The following is a 22128-nucleotide window of genomic DNA, read 5'->3' as shown; positions in this document are numbered from 1 at the left end:
GATTTCCTTTAGGACTGACTGATTTGATCTCCTTGCAGTCCAAGGGACTCTCAAGAGCCTTCTCTAACACCACAGTTCAAAAGCATCAATGCTTTGGCACTCAGCTTTCTTTATAGTCCAACTCTCACATCCATACACGACTACTGCCAAAACCATAGCTTTGGCTAGATGGACCTTTGTCAGCAAAGTGATGTCTCTGCTTTTGAATATGTTGTCTAGGTTTGTCATAGCTTTTCTCCCAAGGAGCAAGCATCTTTTCATTTCATGGCTGCAGTCATGGTCTGCAGTGATTTTGGAGGTCAAGAAAATAAAGCCTGTAGACTTTTTGAATTATTTCTTCTTTCTGCACCATCCACAAAACTCTAGTAATGTGGTCAGTGGAGGTACTGATGAGGATGCAAGAAATGTAATTGGTTATGTGTTTACTGCAAGCTGAACACTTTCAATGAACTGGCTCCGACCTCGAAAACTGCTTTTCGAGGAGAACAGTACTTCCGTTTCAAAGATGAGGAAGCTGAGACTCAGAACCTATGTGGCCAGAGTCACACAAACATTTCAGTGCCTGAGCCCGGATAGAACTAGATCTGGTAGTCTCACAGCCTGTGCTTATCCCCAGCTCCATCCCACAGCCTACACTGACATATCTGAATCAGGGTCCAGAACAGGGTCTGAAACTTTAAAAATATTAGCCTTTATATCTTCCTCCCTCTGTCTTCCTGCAGTTCTGGGGAGCAGGGTAAAGAGGTGAAAGAGAAGGGCCTGGCTATCGTCTCCCAAACTGTAGAAAGCAGAGTAACAACAGCAGTTGCTTCTGATGTGAAAACATCAGTAGATGAGTGACTCCCAGTCCAGGAATTACTTGTGCAACCAGGAAAAAAAAAAAAGGAAAACTTTTTTAAAAAAATATACATTTGGATGCAAGTTCTTTTTTGCAAGACAAAGCTACAAGGTGGCCTGGCCTTGTTATACATGCAGCAAAGATGATCGACAATGATGATCAAGACTTAATGATGCCTCTGGCTTGCAAATATTGCAACCCAGTAAAGTTACTGATGCCTCTGGAATAAGACGCACTGTTTTCACCCCTACCGGGTTGAGAAGAAAGCAAGCACAGAGAGGCCAAGTACCTTGCCTGAAGTAACTCAGCCAGTCAGCAGCATGGTTGGGATTAAAACTCTGATCTTTGACTCCAAAGTCTACGCTCATAACCATGATACTAGGTAGTGCAGGAACCCAGCCAATCTCTGAGAGGGCTGGATGCTCTGATGTTGTTGCTGCTTTTCAATGATTAGATGATACTACAGACCTGGATGAGAGCTTTGCAATTTGCCCTTTGAAGTTCCACAGTGCTTTCTGAGATCTACATGTTTATGGAACCCAGCAGCGTCAGGGACCATAATCCTACTGTTGCAATGACCCTTGAACAACAAGACAGGCCACATGCAGGAGAAAGCACAGGACTCCCACCAGAAGACTCATGGTCTCGGGCTCCCTGGAAAGCTTTCTGCAAAAACAAGAAGCAGTTCCCACCTGGGACACCTCCAGGAAGCCACTTTCCCTTTGCCTAATGGCTTTTCTTGCCAAGCCATGTTTCTCTTGTTATTTCCGTGCTTGGCAATGCTCTCTCTAATCCACTGCTGTCTGAGCCCTGTTAAATAATCATTGCTTTTCCTCCCCAGGGTAGGCTTCACTGCAGAAGAAATGCCAGCTGATGCTTTAAAAATGTCAGGACTTCCACAAATCTCTCTTAGATCACTTCTCTGATGAGACGTCCATCTTGGAGCCACTAAGCTGACATTTGTGTCAGAAGTGTTATGCTAGGGCCCCGAGCTGTAACTGGCTTCACTCCTCTGACACATCCAGTGGCCACTGGCTCTGCATCTTGGTGGGGGTCAGTGCCCTCCCCCAGGGGTACATGAAGCGGGGGCCCAGCGCTCACCCCATCCCCATCTTCCAACGCCCACACAGAAGGCACCTTCTTGAGAAGGTTTCCTGAGGATGCATGGCAGGTATTAACCCTCTGTTCCTGTGCTCTTGTCTTTTCACAGGAATTGACTATCTCCACCCAGACCTGGCCTCGAACTACGTAAGTGTAAGCTGCCCTGTGTGGGGAATCACACACGTCCTAAATGCTCTGGTGCCCCTGGTGGTGGGAGGACACACGCACACACACACACATGTGCCTGCACGTAGGCCACACCCAGGGCACACAGGTACCCTGCACACGAGTCAAAGACAGACGAGGCGTGGGGCCGGGAGCAGGCAAAGGTGAGTGACTTCGAGGAGAAAAACAAGGAAATGAGGTCTGAAAGGATAAAGTGTCAAGAAAGAAAAGGTAGAGGGAGCAGGGAGAGAGAGCCTTGGCAAAGTTTAAAGTCAGCTCCAGCTGAGGACATTGACTGGAGGATGGAAATGAGCCATTTGGGTTCTTGCTGGACAAAACCGATGGCAAAAAGCCCAAAGGGTGGCAACTAGCACAAAACCCACAGCTTTATGAGAGCAAGCATGCCACCTTCTTAAGATTATCTTTGTCCTGATGACTTTCCCCACAAATCCAAATATGGCATATAGCATCCCTTGACAGAGGAGAAATATTAACAGGGAATCATAGTAAATGTCTGGGCTCTGACTTTTGACCCAGCAAATCACCTGCTGATTCTTGGTAAGATCTGAAAACCCTTTAAACTTAAGTGATCACTTTACTATAACCCCAGGGAGTATACCATTAAAGCATCCGTGTAGTCACTTAAAATAACCCAAATTATTACTAAGCTATATTTCTCCTACAACTTCCAGATCTAGGTTTTTTTTTTTTTTTTTTAGTATTTTGGTTGCTGAAAAGACTCATATATTTAGAGAATATAGATTTAAATAGAGGAAAGATGATTAACAAGAAGAAATATTTGGGGATCCACGTTCTTCCTGGAAGGTATGTGTCCACACAGCAAAACAATAAGGGAGATTTGACATGCGTGTGGTGGACAAGAAATCAGGAAGCAGAACACAGACATGCTGGGTTTCTATTGATCTCATGGGTCTTATAAACCTAGAAGAGTGTACACTGGGCTAAGCATCTTTTTTAATGGAAAAAAAAAGTTAAATTAATCATTGGTGTTGTCCAGCCAATGTGCCTCCAGAGAGAAACAACAGGCATCAATCCAAAGCTCATTGGATGGATGGGAATCCACTCTGCTAGATCAGGCAATAAAGAACTGGGACCTCCCTGGTAGTCCAGTTACAAAGACTTCACCTTCCAACATGAGGGGTGTAGGTTCAATTCACTGGTCGGAGAGCTAAAACCCCACATGCCTTGGGGTCAAAAAACTGAAAGGTAAAACAGAAATAATAATGTAACAAATTCAGTAAAGACTTTAAAAAATAGATCAAAAAAAGGAAAGAACTGTCTAGGAACTGTTTCAATAGATTCAGACTCCCAACCATCTGCAGAGTCTAAGGACAGCAGGCACTCCTCCTCTCCAGCCTCCCTGCTGGTACATGGAGCCACTGCCTGGCTGTTCCTCCGCTTCCTTAGAGGGACTGCCCCACGCAGGGCCTTGTCTGTCTCCTTGAAAGCCCCGTGTGTGCATTCACGTGTCCAGCTCTTCTCGACCCCATGGACTGTAGCCCGCCAGACTCCTCAGTCCATGGACTTTTCCAGGCAAGAATACTGGAGTGGGTTGCCGTTTCCTCCTCCAGGGGATCTTCCCCACCCAGGGATGGAGACATCTCTTGCATCTCCAGCATTGGCAGGCGGATTCTTTACCACTCTTGCTACCTGGACTACTCCAAAGCCCTGCCTCCCCCAGCAATGCAGAACCATGGAGAGTTTGCCAAGGAGAGGTGGGGAGATGCATGTGCCTTGTTTTCTCCCAGTTTCTGATCTTGGAAGCCCTTCCTTACAGAGAACTGGTAGGGACAACCAGTTGCAGGCGGAGGTTCGGCCTCAGGGCTGCCCTTGCAACTGAGGCACTTCTAGTTTCCTCCCTGGATGAATTCCTCTTGCAATGTGTAGAGCATCATTGTGGGGTGGCTGCCAGTAAGGCTGGACAGCGGACAGCACACGCCTCTCTCTTTCTAAGGCCACATACTGCCCTTCCTAGAGACTGACCTGGCCACCCCTGCCCAGCCCAGGTGTTTCTGTGACAGCTGTTCCCAACACCAGTCACCAGATTAAAAAGAGATAGTAATTCAACACCAATCACCAGATTAAAAACAGACAGTAATTCAAGTGGGAAAAAAAGTCTTCGGGGGCTCTGGTGAATGGTAGGAATAATGCCAGTGGACAGTGTCACTCACCTGCCAAAAACCCTCATCTGAAATCGGGAAAATGAAAGATACACATTGAGGGGTGTCAGCTCCCCTCAAATCTGCAATGTCAGAACACATCTGAAAAGTCTATGAGTTCTTTGAGTGCCGTTTTCTTTTTTCCTTTTCTTTCCTTTGTTTCTTTCCAAAACAAATGTTTCTAATTAAAAAATAAATACATGTCCTCTATAGAACATGCAGAAAAACATAAAACAGATTCAGAACTAGCTATATCATCATTCTTAACACTTTGACATATTTTGGACTTCATTTCTATGTGTATATTTCTAATAAAATTTGGCTCTTGTTGCAGATACATTATCCCCCCCCCCCTTCCATGAGTTATGTCATATTTTTATATTATCAAATAATCTTCAAAACCTGATTATAAAAGCTATATAGTATTGCCTCATGTGGTAATTTACTTAAACTCTTCCATCCCCAATAATTGGACAACTAGGTTGCCTCCCATGGGCATCGCACTCTTAGAGAGGTAGTGACAGATGGTGACAAGGGTGGTTGAGGGTCTCCAAACCACAACAGGCTAAGGAGAGTGAAAAGAATTGGAACACACACACACACACACACACAACTTAAGAAGCACATTAAATACATTTTCAAATATTTCCAGTTTTCTAGAATGGATGAGGCATTCAACCTGTTCAGCAGTTTCTCCCATGAAAATTCCCACCAATGAGTGACCATTGCAGGAGGATTTTAGTTCAGTTAAAGCAAAAACTAATGATTAAAGAATAAATAAAAAGCAGTAGCTCTCCCAGGAAGTAATGAGCTCTCCTTACCTGAGAATGTTCATGAAGAGCATTGATGGCCATTTGGCAGGGTTGTTGAAGAAATGACTTAAACTAGATGACATCTAAGACCCAAATGGAAACTGGGAGCTCTGGACAGAACCGCATGATTCAACAACAACCAGAGGAAGGGTCCATGTCTTCAGCACTCACCAAAACGCTTTTAACTTTACAAAGTGAGTATATCTAACTATACATGCCTTTGAACATGTCCTCTGTCTTTGGGAGAAGTGAGAAAACTGAACACCCAAAGAGCTTATCCTTAACTCCTCAGCGGAAAACTTGAACCAGCTAGTTTTCACCAGTTAGTCATGTGTCTCCTTCACTCTGGGTAGAGTTGAAAGTGACAACTTTAAAGCTACTTTAAAGCAACTTTATCGCTGCCAGATTTATCCTCTTTATTTTTAATTAAAAATTTTACACTACAATTAACAGAATGAGGATGGCAAGTGGAGTAGACCTGCCCAAGAGGGCAGTGAAGTCAGTGGATGGTGATAAACTTGAAAATTGTTTGAGCAAAGGATTAACAGGCACCTTGTTAGGTGGCTTAATGGCTTGGATTCGAGAGCTAGCCAGCGCTCTTCTAGAGAAATGTACTAACTTTGGGGAGGTCCACGTTTGGGTTCCAGCCGAAGCAGACCTGAAACAAGGGTTTGAGGGCAAGTGGTTTATTTGGGAGGTGACCTTAGGAAGCAAGATGAGAGGCAGGGAGAATGAGATGGGAGAGGGAAGGCAGCCGGCAGGAGGTGCATTTCAAGCAAGTCACCATGGCAAATCAGCTGGAACTTAATCCCACTGCGGCATCTGTGAGCACATGCTGGGCGCCAGAGTTTTCCCACACGGGATGGGACACCTGGAAGCTGGGATGTTTATACTGCAGCTCCCATCAGTCATTGCTGAGGGCTGCTCCCAGGGGACGTTAAGACCCCACCACCTCTGCCCTCCCCAACATCTCGGGAAGAGCCCTCCACAAACAGAAGTGGGAACAGGCAGCTGGAGCCCATCATGGGTGTGGAAACGACAGGCTGGGTCCTGGCAACATCTGCCCGAGGGAGGGTGACTTGGCAACTTATTAAAGGTTAAAATAAACAGAAACGTGCTCAGTGAGAAGTAAAAGCCCCTATCAGAGGCTCTTAGACAGAAGGACAAAAACTTCTTCATAATCAAACCAGGAAAAACGTTTCCCAGAGCAGAATTATTATCAAAGCTTGTTTATTCTGTGTATTGAAAGACAAGACTCAAGGTAGGCTGGTCGTCCAGCATTCTTTCCATTTAAACTGAGAATTTGAATCCTCTGAAAATTAATTTATAAATGTAAGTCGTTCATGTTAATTTAATTCAACAACTCCACCCTGATCTGTTGAGTGTTAGGAGCAAGAAATGATAGTGGCCACTTCCACTGTTGCTCTGTTGTTCTATGATGGAATTTAACCTGAGGATCCACTCTCCCTGGTAAACGCTCACTATTCCAAATAAATAAATTATCTCTCTTCATCTCAATAGTAACAACATGAAATGAGTCTTGGCCAAGTCCCTATTTCACTGAAATCAGTGTTCCTTTACCAGCCTCTCTGGAGAAACAGTCTGGATATGGGCTCCAACTCAATCAGATGGCCATCTATTGGGCCCACTGTGGTGAGCCCCGAGAAAGAGAAACCAGACACAGAGGTTCTTCAGAGGAGCCTGTGGTCGTAATGACATAGGCCCAGGGCATGACTTGCAGGTGAGGGGTGGGCAGGCAGCGGGGGTCGCTGTCTTTGTGCTGGGTGGTCCCCTGCAGCAATGATCTTGTGTTCACGGTGCAGGTCCAAGCCTGGGGTCCTCCCAGGCCTGCAGGATAGAGGGAGACTTTTGTTCAAGGACAGGCAGGTGTGACCGAGGTGGCAGCTTTCAGGGTGCGGGACAGGTGAAGCCGAGCATCTCCCACTTTGTTCCCAAGCCCACTCTGCTGAAGCTGATGGGGTGAAGTGATGGCTGGCGGTTCTGTAAAATCCAGAGAGGGCCTCCATCTGTGGGGGGCGTTTCTCAGAGGCAGACCTGAAACAAAGACTTGAAGGCAAGCAGTTTACCAGGGAGGAGACCAGAGTGGGTGTCGGCCAATTCTCCCCAACTTGCCCGCCACCCACAGGCAGGGCGTGGGGCTGACCCTGGGGGAGTGGCCAGCACACCCCCAAGGCCAGCGTGGAAACTGAGTGAACCCTGGGCGCGACTCCTGGCTTTCCAGCTAACAGACGTGCAACCTTAGACTCACCAAGTAAACCTCTGTGAACTTTAATTTCCCAGCAGGTGTGCTGTGAGGTATTGTTGAAAGACTGTGTGTGTATCTCCTGATAGATAATGTGTGTGCTCAGTCACTCAGTCGTGTCCAACTCTTTGCAACCCCATGGACTATAGCCCGCCAGGCTCCTCTGTCCGTGGAATTTCCCAGGTAAGAATACTGGAGTGGGTTGCCATTTCCTTCTCCAGGGGAACTTCCCAACCTGGGGATCAAACTCAAGTATCCTGCATTGCAGGTGGATTCTTTATCATTGAGCCATCTGGGAAGCCCCTGAAAGATAACAGATACTCAATAAACGTCCATTTCTTTCTGAAAAAAGTTGAGAGGACACAGGCAGCCAGTCCTGATGGAGAAACAGGGACACGAGCTTAGTGTTATTAAAAGAGAAAACAGGGCGCCTCCAGTCAATGTAAGACTGTGAGGCTAGGAAAGCAGAGGGTGAAAGGTGAAGGTTACCCAAGTCAATCTCAGAGATGGATTTGAAAAAGAACATCCAAGCCAACAGAAGAAATAGGGAGAGAGGACCCTTTGCTTGAAGCCAAGATGGAAGGAAGAGGTCCCAGTGACATATTAGGGTCATTTTTATGCAGCAGCTCTACAGTTTCCCATGCTAGACTCTCTTCCAGGTCCTCTCACAGTGACCGAGGCCATCCCAGCCTAAGAGAAAACAGATTTGTCTGGCCCCATCCCAGACCTACGGAAACAAAATCTCTAGGAATAAGCCTCATCACATGTATTTCTTTGACAATATTCCCAGATTTTGAGTGCTGAAGAATTGATCCTTTTGAACTTTGATGTTGGAGAAAACTCTTGAGAGTCCTGGGACTGCAAGGAGATACAATCATTCAATCCCGAAGGAAATCAACCCTGAATATTCATTGGAAGGACTGATGCTGAAGCTGAAACTCCAATACTTTGGCCACCTGATGCAAAGAGTTGACTCATTGAAAAAGACCCTGATGCTGGGAAAGATTGAAGGCAGGAGGAGAAGGGGACGACAGAGGATGAGATGGTTGGATGGCATCATCGACTCAATGGACATGAGTTTGAGCAAGCTCTGGGAGATGGTGAAGGACAGGGAAGCCTGGCGTGCTGCAGGCCATGGGGTGGCAAAGAATCAGACACGATGACTAAACAACCACCAGATTCTGATGGTTCACCTCATCGTTTGTTTTGACACTTTCCTCATTCATTTATTTACAAATCCATTTATTTACTCAACAATGCTATTTCCAACAAATGTATCACCCTATTGCAACCAGATCACAAGCTCTTTGTAGGGAAGTGAGTCCCTTTTCAATTTTGTGTCCTTCTTAATGTTTAGCCCAGCACTGAGCAGGCATTTAATAAATCTGTGTCAAATTTCATTGCATATTAATCAATGACAATTGCATATTAATTAATCAATCCTTTTGCAAATGAAATCAGGACCTCAATCACGTGTTGGGCCTCTGTTAGTGGTGATGGCGAACCCTGGTATGCAGCTCTCATCCACCTCCACCCCGTGCTGCATCACCTGTGTCACTGGTGAGGGGCACAGAGGACCACAGAGGTTAACTGAGGTGTCCCCCCCACCCCCCACCCACCCCCGTGGCTGAAGACCTGGAGAAAATGTGATTCTCAGCGTGCATAATCCACCTACAGATAACCAAGAGCTCCTTTTCTGTAATGCTTAGAACTCCCGAGGTTGATAGGAATGAAAGTAAGTTCTCAGATGGGAGAAGACAAATTATGCTCTTTGTTTCAGTTCAAAATTTGGAACATTATTTATGCTCCAGGGTTGTAATTTCACCAATGGAAGTTCTTGGAAAAGAAAAGAGGCCACCCCCTAGGACCTGTACTTTTCCACTCTTTTGATGGGCTCCTGACTGTGACTGGCTTTGAAGAGGGGCCTTTGGAGCGCCCTGAAGGGCTGTCAGAACACAGCCTGCAGCAGGTAGCTTTGAGCTCGGGCCCTGTGCTTGCTGGAAAGCCGCCATGATAAAAGGGTGGTGGCCGGAAGTGACCAGGCCTCAGTCCTGAATGACTCAGATGCTATGAAGTATTGATTGCATGCATCACTTCAGGCTTTTAGGCTGATTAATATTTAAATAAAGCACATTAATATTGCATATGCAATTGAGGTTGAAACAACCTTGTTGGTAGAAGGAGCTGGGTTTCTTTTGATGTACTCATTAATGCTGGCCAGATTACCATGAGCACTCGATCACCAAGAGGCCAGACTGAATACTTTGGGGGTAAGAACCTTTTTTTTTTTTCAGTCCTTTGGACAGACCATCAGTCAAATGAATATGATCTGACTCAACCCATGTACTAGAGGAATCTGTCCATTTTTACAGGAACAGACTTTGACACAGAAATGGGAGAAAATAGAATCTTGATTAATAGAAATGAAGTTACTTACTAGGACCTAGATTTCCAACTCCAGGCAAAAGCCAAGAGGGAAAAAAAATCTGGTTAATTTTCCTGTATTGCTCAGTTGACTAGTTTTTTTCCATTGAACCAAGTCAAAGGTTAAAAGAATCGTATTGACTTTCTACTGTGTTGAAGATACTGTGCAAGGTGCCTGAATGGTTGTATGAAAAATCTGGTCCCAGCCCTTGGGGAGCTCAAAGTTCAGTGTGAGAGGCACACCTGTAGATGTGACATGATATCATGACATCATGACATGTACAGTGCTGACCCGGAAGGAAAAACACCACCCACAGTGGGGAAGCAGAAAGGAGAACAAGCAAGTGGGCCCTGAAAGCAAGAGGCAGGAAGAGGCTTGAATTCATTTAAAGAATGTTTTCCGGAGTCGATATAGCACGAGAATTCATCTAGAAGCTTTATCTACACGATACTGAGCAAAGGGTCATTGGCTTCTAATTGGTTTTTCATCTGGAGTTCTGTTTCTACCAAGAAGCCTAGACTATAAGTAACCTGTTAAAATCATTTCCTTATCCCCAAATTTCCTAAAGGCCTGTGACAGCCTCTTCAACTAAATGTAAGTGACTTTAAGAACAAGATACGTTCTCATTCTTTTGTTCATGAGAGACTCAACTAAAGGCTTCATTCCCCAAGGAGATCATTAATAGAAACTCTTCTGTTAATGAATGACTGACTCGATGGGTGGGTGGATAGACGGATGGTTGGATGGATAGATGCTAATAATATTATTAGGCTTTGAGAGGTGTTTGTGTAAGTCCCTCACTTACTACAGGAGGAAACTGAGGCCCAGGATGAAGGTGAATGGCCAGAGGCCACACACCAGGTTAAAGAAGAGCTAGTCCTGGGGATCCTGTGAACCTCACAGTTCACACCACATGGCCAAGGCGCACATCCGGCCAAATCTGGCCCCACTTGGGGAAGCCTCTCTGAGTCCCTCTGCCGGAGCTTCAAGGCCCTCGGCCCCTCCCAGCCAAGTCCTTCCCTGCCAAGTCCTCCTGCCCCACCCTCTGCCACTGCCACCCCTGCCTCAGCCACCCGAGGGGCCCCTCAGGAGCAGAGTCTGCCTCTCCCATCCTTTGAACCTGATTTCTGCGTGCCCTGACCCTGGCAGCCGTCTGGTCTTGCCTCAGCTTCCGGTACCTGTTGCTCTTCTTTGGAGGATTGCCCCGGGGCTCCTGGAACCTGCCCTGCCCTTCATACGTGGAGAGCTGGTGAGTCCGGGAATGTCCACCCGGTCTTGGCACACCCGTTAACCCTCAGCTGCCTACAGGAGCTTGAAGGCCTTGTCTCAGGTCCGGAAAACGCTGGGCTGTAACCAACCCTCCGGGGCCCCCTGCTGGACGCGCCTGAAATCGCACCCAGGTTTGGCTTCCTCGCCTGTTCCAGGCTGCTCCCCACTCCCACTCTCCATCACCGGTTTCCCCTGGGAGCACATCTTTAATAAATCACTTGCCCACAACCCTTCATCTCAGAGTCTGTGTTGGAATCCTGACCTGCTTACATTTGAACAGTCTGGAGCTTCAGGCAAAACAGCATTTTCCATCCTGCATGGCCAAGGCAGAGGGAATCTCTGACGTAGCGATAAGATTAGCTTCTCAACCATGGTAACCCTGCTGGCTCCCGATCTACGGGAAATTATTTTTCACAAAGAAAGAACCAGTAATTACTAACCGATATTTAAAACCTGAAGCCAAGTGCAGAACGCCGGGCTTGGCTTGGAGTCGTGTTGCTCACCACCGTCCCCTGGACGGCAGGGAGGTCTGTGCCTTGAACACCGGGCACACAGCCCCTCCACACTGAGTGCTCTGCTGGGCGGGAGAATAGGGTGCATTACAGTGTGTGGGAGATATTTTCATTAAGCTATGGAAATAGGAGGCTTATGTTTTATAGCTCAAACGTTGCCAATTTTTTAAAGTAAGAGGTTTAGTGTAAATCTCAGCTATTCAAGGAACCCCAGCTCGAGGGATCCCACTGAATCACTGTGAGCAAATAATGCCTCCTTCAATCTTTGTGGTCCTCCATTTCCCCCTCTGTAAATCAGGGTTGACCATCTTCCCTGCTTCAGAATCAAAGGATTATAGTGATTGTCCACATTACTGATAAGAACAGTGGGTCTTTGCCCATCTATCCAAAAGTATACACTGAACTCCTCAGAGCTGCTGCAGGCATGGATACCCGTCTGGTGCTGAACCTGGGCCTATCTCCACCATCCCCCACAAACACATGCACACATGTTCTCTCTTGTACTTGTAGAGAACGTTCCAGAAGACTCAGCAGGAAGGAGCCAGTGCCTGTGGGTGCCAGCATGGTGACCAGGCAGGCACTGAGTCATTGGATACAGTCAGTACCATGTTGGGATTCTTCCCAGGCACCTTACAAATATATATATATGTATGTTCCTGTGAATAAGACTAGCTCAAGCTCATTAACACTTCAAAAACTAGTCACCTGCAAGCTATTGCAGTTATTCAGTCCTACAGGATGGTTTGGTTTGGGAGTTTTCACTGTTACTTATTTCCACGTGGTTTCCTTAGTGTAGTGGTCTTCACGTTTGCCTGACACGTGCTTGTTTGATATTGGCTCACACATCCCTATTTGGAGAGTTGGTTCTTGGTAAGAGAGGATAAAAGCCCTCTTTTCTCACTGCCTCAGTCCTGACATGTCCATCCTTTGGTATCGAGCAGCTTCTTCTGAACTGCAGAGATTCTCCACCCAGTATTTGTTAGAAGGTGCTGTGTGCCTGGCTTTGTGTTTTACATGTATTATCACATTTAATCTGCTTGTTAAAATAATAGAATAGACGGTGAAAGAATCTTCATGCAATGTGAGAGTCCAAGGTTCAATCCCTGGGTCAGGAAGATCCCCTGGAGAAGGGAGTGGCACCCCACTCCAGTATTCTTGCCTGGAGAATTCCATGGACAGAGGAGGCTGGTGGGCTATAATCCATGGGGTCGCAAAAAGTCAGACACCACTGAGCAGCCAACACTTTCACTTTTTTCAGGCACTTTTTACCCACCTCTCAAAGACAGGAAACTGAAGGTCAGAGAGGTTAGTCATCTGCCCTAGCTCACACAGTCGGCAAGGAGAGAGATGTGAAATTTACCATCTGTCACGCCACTTCGTTGAACTTTATTCAACTTAGCTCCCCTCCAGTCTCCCACCAGTCAGCAAATGGCACCACCTTGGACCCAGTGATGAAAGCCCTGAGCACGAGAGTGGTCCTTGCCTCTTCTCTCCTCCCGTCTCCCGTCAGCTGCTCCTAGCCACGCTCTGCAGCACACCTGCTTCTCTGCCTCCACCACAGGCATCCTGGACCAGGTCAGCATCACCTGCCTCCTGGACCTTATAGATGCCCCAGCTTCCTGACACCACTTTTCCTCTACAGTACCCTCTCCCCCAAATCACCAGAGTTATTATAGAGGACAAAAATGACAAGAGGCCATGCCACTGCCCCAGTTAAACCATCTGGAGGCTCTTCCTGCACCCAGGAAGTCACACCTCTCCTTCCCAGCTCCAGCCACCCTTTCAACCTGTCTCCTCCTCCCTCGCTATTTATCAAACTCTACAACTGCAGGATTTGCCCTGATTCGAGGCTTAGAAGGCTCATATCCAGAGTCTGTTTCAACCTCTGGTTTAGTCCCTTCCTAGTTCTTAAAGCTATTTGTAGTGAAAGTCACTCAGTCCTATCTGACTCTTTGTGACCCTGTGGACTATACAGTCCATGGAATTCTCCAGGCCAGAACACTGGAGTGGGTAGCCTTTCCCTTCTCCAGGGGATCTTCCCAACCCAAGGATTGAGCCCAGGTCTCCCGCATTGCAGGCGGATCCGTTACCAGCTGAGCCACTAGGGAAGCAGTGATTGTTTATTGTGCCTTCCACTGGAATGTCAGCTCTAGGAGCAAGGGGACCTTCTCTGTCTCATTCATCTCTTTGTCCTCAACAAGGCACCATGACCATGACCAGTATGTGCTAGATGACAGGCTAAAGAAGAAATGCTTTCCTTTTCCTTTTCTTTAGCCTTCATCCCTAACTTCTCCTGGCCATGCCTTCCCCTCATAAAACCCCTCTCCACGGCTTTGTTAGGCTCTTTCCTGCTTAGAGTAGAAATTATTTATGTGCACCTTCATAAACACCAGGACAGGAAGCTTCTAGCCAGGACCACCAGGAGGGTGGTCTACACAGCAAGTGGCCATGCATTAGTACTCGCTGGCTTCTGGGGAAAACTGCTGTATTTCTTCATGGCCACGATCCCAGCCACAGGAGACCCCTCTATCCAGGCTGACTTATGTTTCTTAAAAGAGGGACTAGAAAAAGCGACAGCCATGATTGTCTTGATCTCATTCATTTGTTTTAGGCAATGAACATAGCCAATCGACTTCAGCAAGCATGCCTTTTCAAGCTTAAAAAAAAAAATCAACCTAGCTTTTTTCTACTCTGTTAAGTATCTTAAAGGTTTTGAAAATTGGAAAACAAAGCTGTCCGTGGACATGTTCTTAGCAAATAACTTTGCTTACCCACCATTCCACCAGGAGAAGGGAATTCTGAAATATAGGAATGCTACGCACAGGGCTCAGAGAAGGCAATGGCAGCCCACTCCAGTACTGTTGCCTGGAAAATCCCATGGACAGAGGGGCCTGGGAGGCTTCAGTCCATGGGGTCGCTGAGAGTCAGACACGACTGAGTGACTTCACTTTCACTTTTCACTTTCACGCGTTGGAGAAGGAAATGGCAAACCACTCCAGTGTTCTTGCCTGGAGAATCCCGGGGACAGGGGAGCCTGGTGGGCTGCTGTCTATGGGGTCGCACAGAGTCAGACACGACTGAAGCGACTCAGCAGCAGCAACAGCGGCAGCACACACAGGACTCTCTTAATATGTGATGTCATGTGTCTCATTATTAATATTAAACTCCAGGCACCTTATATACAAAGCCTTCCAAAGGAAAACAAACCTGCCCTAGAAACAGAGCTCATAATTATAATCACAGATGCTATTTGTTCCTCACAGGGAATGCTTAAAATATCAATTTAAATGCAAATGAATCTTATCGTTCCAAATGAGGCTCATTCTATTGTGTTGAAATTAATATAGAAAATAATTTCGAACACTAAATTATGACTAATTAATATTGACACTGAAAAAAAATACACTTATTTCGATATTCTGAAGCGGAGCAGACTTATCTGTGTTTGCTGTGTACGCTGCGAGCAGTGCCCCGCAGGGCTAATCTGTGGGATTAATACAACAGAAAGGAGGGGCAGGAAACACATGGCAAGGATACATCTTAGCTATTCTTGGATCCAAAGAACGCACACTCTTGCTTTTATTATTCATTTATTTTATTTTGTTCTGGCCGCACCATGCAACATGTAGAATCCTAGCTCCCCAACCAGGGATGGAGCTTGTGTCTCTGTGGAAGCACAGAGTCCTAAACCCTGGACCACCTGGGAATTCCCACTTACATGATATTTAAGAATAAATTATTCCAGGGATACTAAAGAGCTAAATTTAAAGAATTAAAATCTTTCTCTTAAACATTAAAACAAAAAGGACCTTTGTCTCCTCTACCATCGCATCTAGAGGTTGGCAAATTACCATCCATAGATCAGCCACCTCTTTTGGCAAATAAACTTTTATCAGATATACCCATTTGTTGATTGATTATTGAGGACTGCTTTCATGGCATAATAGCCACGTGGGAGAGCTGGGACAGAGATGATCTGACCTGCAAAGTCTGCAATTTTTACTACTTGACTCTTTAGGAAAAGTCTGCCAAAACCCCCTGATGGAACTAGCTGTGTATTAACAGTTTTGTGGTTTTTTTTTAAAGAAACACCAGTCCAGTGAGTTGCAATGAGGGACCAATCATAGCTGTTCCACTTCCTAGCTGTGGGGAATCTGACAAAATGCTACTTGTGTTGGAAGCATAACCTTCTCATTTGTAAGCTGAGAAAGTTGGACTTTTGCCTGCTATAACTCTAAAATCTTATAATGCTCTCCCCCTTTCCGATAAAATCACTGATTAAGAAACAAGCTAAATCGGTTTTCTAAGGAAATGAAATTGTCAAGTAGTTTGAATCTCCTTAACTTGCTTTTGAGAATGACAGACATAAAGTCAAAGTTATGCTCCTTTTCCCACGCATAATGCTCTCTGCATTCACCACTGTGCCTGAGTGATTTCAGAGAGTTTTGCACTCATTTACTGTCTTAGTTTGGCTTCCTCTGGAAACCCAACCTGAGGCTTGGATTGTTTATCATGGTCCGAGGAAGCAGGGGTGGGAGAAGGAGTCCAGACAGTGTGTGTATCAAGTTAGTTACCACCGTGGAACTCAGATGTGCTGGGAAATGCTGAGCTGCAGATTAGAACTTGAGAGGGGAAGAGTTGGGGTATTAATACACTAGCTCCCATCAGTCATTGATGGCAGGTTGCTGCCAGGATTGAGGGGAGAGTAGTCTCCTCTTCGGGGCTGCCACAGTCATGGTAGATTGGGCTCTGGAGATACGGAGATGAAAATGAGACAGAGGAAGGTTGAGTCAATATGCATTGAAAAGCTAAAAGCAAGAGTCATGAATGGGATCTCCAGCAGCATTTGCTCACACAAACCATGTCTCCAACCTTTCCAATCATGCATCCTCATCTATAAAACTTTTAAGTAGGCTCTCCAAATATATTCAGTTATTTATTCACACAGTGTATGTGCTACTGTAATAGTAAACTGCGTTCAGTTCAGTTCAGTCGCTCAATCATGTCCAGCTCTTTGTGACCCCATGGACTGCAACACAACAGGCCTCCTTGTCCATCACCAACTCCCAGAGTTTACTCAAACTTACATCCATTGAGTTGGTGATGCCATCCAACCATCTCATCCTCTGCCATCCCCTTCTCCTCCTGCCCTCAATCTTCCCCAGCATCAGGGCCTTTTCCAATGAGTCAGCTGTTTGCATCAGGTGGCCAAAGTATTGGAGTTTCAGCCTCAACATCAGTCCTTCCAATGAATACTCAGGACTGATCTCCTTTAGGATGGACTGGTTGGATCTCCTTGCAGTCCAAGAGACTCTCAAGAGTCTTCTCCAACAACACAGTTCAAAAGCAGCAATTCTTCGATGCTCAGCTTTCTTCATAGTCCAACTCTCACATCCATACATGACCACTGGACAAACCATAGCTTTGACTAGACGGACCTTTGTTGGCAAAGTAATGCCTCTGCTTTTTAATATGCTGTTTAGATTGGTCATAACTTTCCTTCCAAGGAGTAAATGTCTTTTAATTTCATGGCTGCAGTCACCATCAGTGATTTTGGAGCCCCCAAAAATAAAGTCAGCCACTGTTTTCCCATCTATTTGCCATGAAGTGATGAGACCAGATGCCATGATCTTAGTTTTCTGAATGTTGAGTTTTAAGCCAAATTTTTCACTCTCCTCTTTCACTTTCATCAAGAGGCTCTTTAGTTCTTCACTTTCTGCCATAAGGGTGATGTCACCTGCATATCTGAGGTTATTGATATATCTCCCAGCAATCTTCATTCCAGCTTGTGCTTCATTCAGCCCAGCGTTTCTCATGTTGTACTCTGCATATGAGTTAAATAAGCAGGGTGACAATATACGGCCTTGACGTACTCCTTTTCCTAATTGTGTATGGTGGTGGTAATGGTGAAGACCCCACCTGCCAATTCAGGAGACATAACAGAAGTGAGTTCAATCCCTGGGTTGGAAAGATCCCCTGGAGGAGGGCATGGCAACGTACTCCAGTGTTCTTGCCTGGAGAGTCCCATGGACAGCGGAGCCTGGCGGGCTACAGTTCATAGTGTTGCCCAGAGTCGAACATGACTGAAGTGACGTAGCACATGCATGTTCATTATAAAACATATTCAAGAAAGAAATTGTTTAAAGATAAAATAACAACAAATAACACTCATGTTCATAAAGGCACTGGTGATAATAGCCAAAAGGTGGAAGTGACGCAAGTGTTCATCAACAAAAGAATAAGAATGAATGGACACAAAGTGGTCTGTACATCGGATGGAATATCAACCAGCAGCTGAGGGAACTGAGGATAGGAAGTTATTGCTTAATAGTTAGACTGTTTTGGAAGATGAAACATTCTGGAGATTGGTTGCCCAGCAATGTAAATATACCTAACACTGCTAAACTGTTTATTATGCAAGTGTTAAGATGATTCATTTAGGCAATGCCTTTTTTTGCCATAACTGAAGACAAATACATAACTTAAAATCAGGCTAAAGTAAGGAAGTTATATTTCTCCCCACAGAGGATCTTTTTGCACATCCTCTGTGGTGAGTGTGCCCGTTTTGAAAAACTTTGCGCTCCATAGTCCACAGTGTGGTCAGTAAAAGCTTCTGAATAAAAGCTCCTTTGGGGTCTTTGCTGGTTGACTCAGTGGTAAAGAATCCTTCTGCCAGTGCAGGAAACACAGGTTCAATCCCTGGTCTGGGAAGAGCCTACATGCCGCGGAGCAAGTAAGCCCGTGCATCACAACCGTTGAGCTACATGCCATGACTACTGAAGCCCGCTGGCTCTAGGGCCCGAGCTCTGCAGCAGGAGAAGCCACAACAATGAGAAAACCGCTCACCACACCTGGAGAGCAGCCCCCGGTCGTCACAGCCAGGGAAAGGCTGCACAGCAAAGACCCAGCACAGCCAAAAATAAATAAATAAATTTATGGGGAAAAAGCTCCATTGGTCAGCTAGATGTGAAGATTTCTCTCTTCAAGCAAAATAAAAGAGTACAAAAGAAGTGATGCTGAGGAGGTCCACACAGACAGGGGGACCAGGTCCAATCCTACCTCTAGTATTTAGTTACCAAGATTTGAAGCAAGTTAATCAGCCTCTCTGAGTTGTATGGGGTTGGCCAAAAAGTTTGTTCTGGTTTTTCCATGAGATGTAATGGGAAAACCAGAACAAACTGTTGGCCACCTCAATACATCCCTCAAATGTAAAAGAAAGATAGCAATGGGTTTTCATTTATTCATTCAACAACTATTTATTGAGTGCTATACTATGACACGGAGAAGGCAATGGCACCCCGCTCCAGTACTCTTGCCTGGAAAATCCCATGGAGGAGGAGCCTAGTAGGCTGCAGTCCATGGGGTCGTAAAGAGTCGGACACGACTGAGCAACTTCACTTTCACTTTTCACTTTCATGCATTGGAGAAGGAAATGGCAACCCACTCCAGTGTTTTTGCCTGGAGAATCCCAGGGATGGGGGAGCCTGGTGAGCTACCGTCTATGGGGTCGCACAGAGTCGGACACGACTGAAGTGACTTAGCAGCAGCATACTATGACAAGATCTGTGGTATATTGTTACCTAATGTAATATTTTGTCATTCAGTCACCAAGTAGTGTCTGACTCTTTGTGACTCCATGGACTGCAACATAGAAGACCTCCCTGTCCCTCACCATCTCCCAGAGTTTGCCCAAGTTCACATCCATTGAGTCTGTGATACCATCCAACCATCTCATCCTCTGTCACCCCCTTCTCCTCCTGCCTTCAATCTTTCCCAACATCAGGGTCTTTTCCAATAAGTCAGCTGTTTGCATCAGGTGACCAGAGTATTGGAGCTTCAGCTTCAGCATCAGACCTTCCAATGTGTATTCAAGGTTGATTTCCTTTAAGACTGACTCGGTTAATCTCCTTGCTGTCCAAGAAACCCTCAAGCATCTTCTCCAGCAGCACCACAGTTCAAAATCATCAGTTCTTCATGCTCTGCTTTCTTTATGGTCCAATTCTCATGATGTCATATTTAGTCTATAATATTTGGTATGTTAGTCACCCATATTGTATTTGCTGCTTAAAAAATTACTCCCCAAACTTGGACATGCAGTATCTTTGGGTAAAGAATCCTGGGACAACTTGGCTGGATGGCTCTGTTTCAGGGTCTCTCATGAGGCTGCAGTCAGGGCTGTGTCATCTGAAGGCTTGACTGATGCTGGTGGTTCTGCTTCCAAGATGGATTGCATGGCATGGGGCTGCCGGCAGGAGACCTCCTTTCCTCCTCCAACCCCCACACCGTGTGGGTCTTTGTGGACTGCTTGAGTATCCTCACGCCTGGGCAGCTCATCTCCCCTGGAGCAAGTGATCTGAGAGGTCTGTCTCTCATGACCCAGCCTCAGAAGTCACCCACTGCCACCTCGCAGAATCCTCCGGGTCGTATGTGTCAGTTTTGTTCATTGTGGGAGACTGTGTGCAAGGTCATGATGCCAAGAGGCAGGAATCCCTGGGGGCCAATTGGATACGCTGATGAATAGAGTGGATGTGGTCCCCACCCTCAAAAACCTTTTTGACGGAAAGTGTCTCCCCAGATAGACTCCAAATAGTTACAGAAATTACTGTTTATTTACGACTGCGGTACTTTCCTATGATTCAAGAGTCCTAGGTCCTGTGAATGTATGTGGGTTTTTTTTTTTTTAGCTGTTCTGGGTTTTCATTGCTGCACACAGGCTTTTCTCTGTTTGTGGAGAGTGGAATCTAGTCTTCATTGCAGTGCACACACTTCTCATGGTGGTGGCTTCTCTTGTTGCTGAGCACGGGCTCTGGGCACATGGCCTTCAGTAGTTGCAGCTCCTGGTCTCTAGAGCACAGGCTCAATAGTTGTGAATGAGGGCTTAGTTGCTCTGAAGCATGTGAGATCTTCCCAGACCAGGGATCAAACCCATGTCTCCTGCATTGGCAGGCAGATTCTTTTATCACTGAGTCATAGGGAAGCCCTGAAAATGTGTTTTGTGTGAAGAACCTGACCTCATTTGCTGGGTGAGGGAAGAGTTCCCAGCAGAAGAGACACTTATGCTGATGCCTTAAGGATGAGGAGGAGTTAGTCAGGTGTCTGGCAGCAGAGGAAACAGCTGTGCAAAGGCCCTGAGGCAGAAATGTGCCCCGCCCTTTCAAGAATCTGAAGAAAGCCAGTGTGTATGTAAGCAGGAGGAGACAGGAGCATATCAATCCAGGGAGAAAACAGCCTGAGTGACACTGGAGGCATAGAAAGAGGCCCGATTATGTGGACTTCAAGAGCTGTAAAGATTTTCTGCTTCATCCTAGGAGCAAAGGAAATTTTTTTTCCTTTGGGTGACAGTGTGGGATGGGAGTGTGACATCAAATTATATGACTGGGTTTGAAAATTTTCAAAGATCTGTTTGCTTTGGAAATGGATTGGAGGTGGGAAGGAATGGAAGCAGGGAGACCCCATAAGGGGACCTTTCTAGGATAAGTTATTTGCAAAAAAGCTGTCATGTTTTTTGTTTTTTAAAGAGAGAGCAAAAGAAAATGTAACATACTCTGAATTTAGGAGACACTCACCAAATGTTACCTCTCTCTTCCTCTTAAAAAACAAAGAGCTTGGGAGCATTTAAAATAAGGTGGTATCTTCAAGACCTGTGTGTGCATGCTAAGTCACTCAGACGTGTCCGACTGTGTGCAACTCTACGGACCGTAGCCCACCAGGCTCCTCTCCATGGGATTCTCCAGGCGAGAATACTGGAGTGGGTTGCCATGTCCTCTTTCAGGGGATCTTCCTGACCCAGGGATCAAGCCCACATCACTTAGCCCTCCTGCATGGGTTCTTTACCATTAGCACCACCTAGGAAGCCCATCTGCAAGACAGCTGTCTTTAAATAGTGGACAAAACCATCATTCAGCTGAAAGCCTCACTAGCCACCTTGGAAGCTCAAGGTCCAGAAGGAGCCTTGTCTTGGAAACAGGGAACAGGATTCAGCAGCAATTGGAACGCCTTGCTCCACTGTCAGCAGGAACCCGGACCAGCCCACAGAGAGCTCTGAATAGCATTTATGATCCTTAATCAGCAAGCATGCAGCGTTGATCTGGAAATTAATTGGATGCTCGGGTTTTTCACACACTGTGGAGAGTTAGATATTACAAAGATTTTGACAGGCATATATTTAGTAACAGCATCACTGATGCTCCATCGCATGCAGAGACCCACATCCACTTTAGGGCTCATTATATCCTGAGTGACAGTGGATGCTTGGCAAATCTCTCTTGATTATGATGATTAACCACATTGCTCAGTGTCTTTAACAGCGAGCTGGACCAGAGCTGGGGTGTTCTAAATATGACCCATTCTACTATTATTTATTTAACCATCTTTACTTAATTGACTCACTTATTAGATTGTTTTTAAGGATAATTTTATGTTTCCTCTATAATGGAAAACCTCACTTGCCATGCAAATAGGACAGTCTTTAAAAACAGATACAGTCCACCCCTAATCCCCTGAGCGTGGCCCATGGTGGGTGTGCCATGCCCCAAGAACTGCTGGGCTGGGATGGGCTTGCAG

At 45.9% G+C, this 22128-nt stretch overlaps 1 protein-coding gene across 1 annotated transcript in view; it reads left to right on the top strand.

Annotated features, from left to right (window-relative positions):
* PCSK2 (proprotein convertase subtilisin/kexin type 2) overlaps positions 1-22128 on the top strand; it is a 238064-nt gene that overhangs the window by 136118 nt on the left and 79818 nt on the right. The window contains exon 5 of the mRNA XM_040248012.1: positions 2049-2086. Within this exon, the coding sequence (XP_040103946.1) occupies positions 2049-2086 (38 nt within the window). The remainder of the gene's footprint in view (positions 1-2048; positions 2087-22128) is intronic.

The sequence above is a fragment of the Oryx dammah genome, unplaced genomic scaffold (assembly GCF_014754425.2).
Source record: "Oryx dammah isolate SB20612 unplaced genomic scaffold, SCBI_Odam_1.1 HiC_scaffold_10, whole genome shotgun sequence".
In the NCBI taxonomy this organism is placed as follows: Eukaryota; Metazoa; Chordata; class Mammalia; order Artiodactyla; family Bovidae; genus Oryx; species Oryx dammah.
Note: the sequence above shows the minus strand (reverse complement) of the source record. Positions and strands in the feature narration are given on the sequence as shown.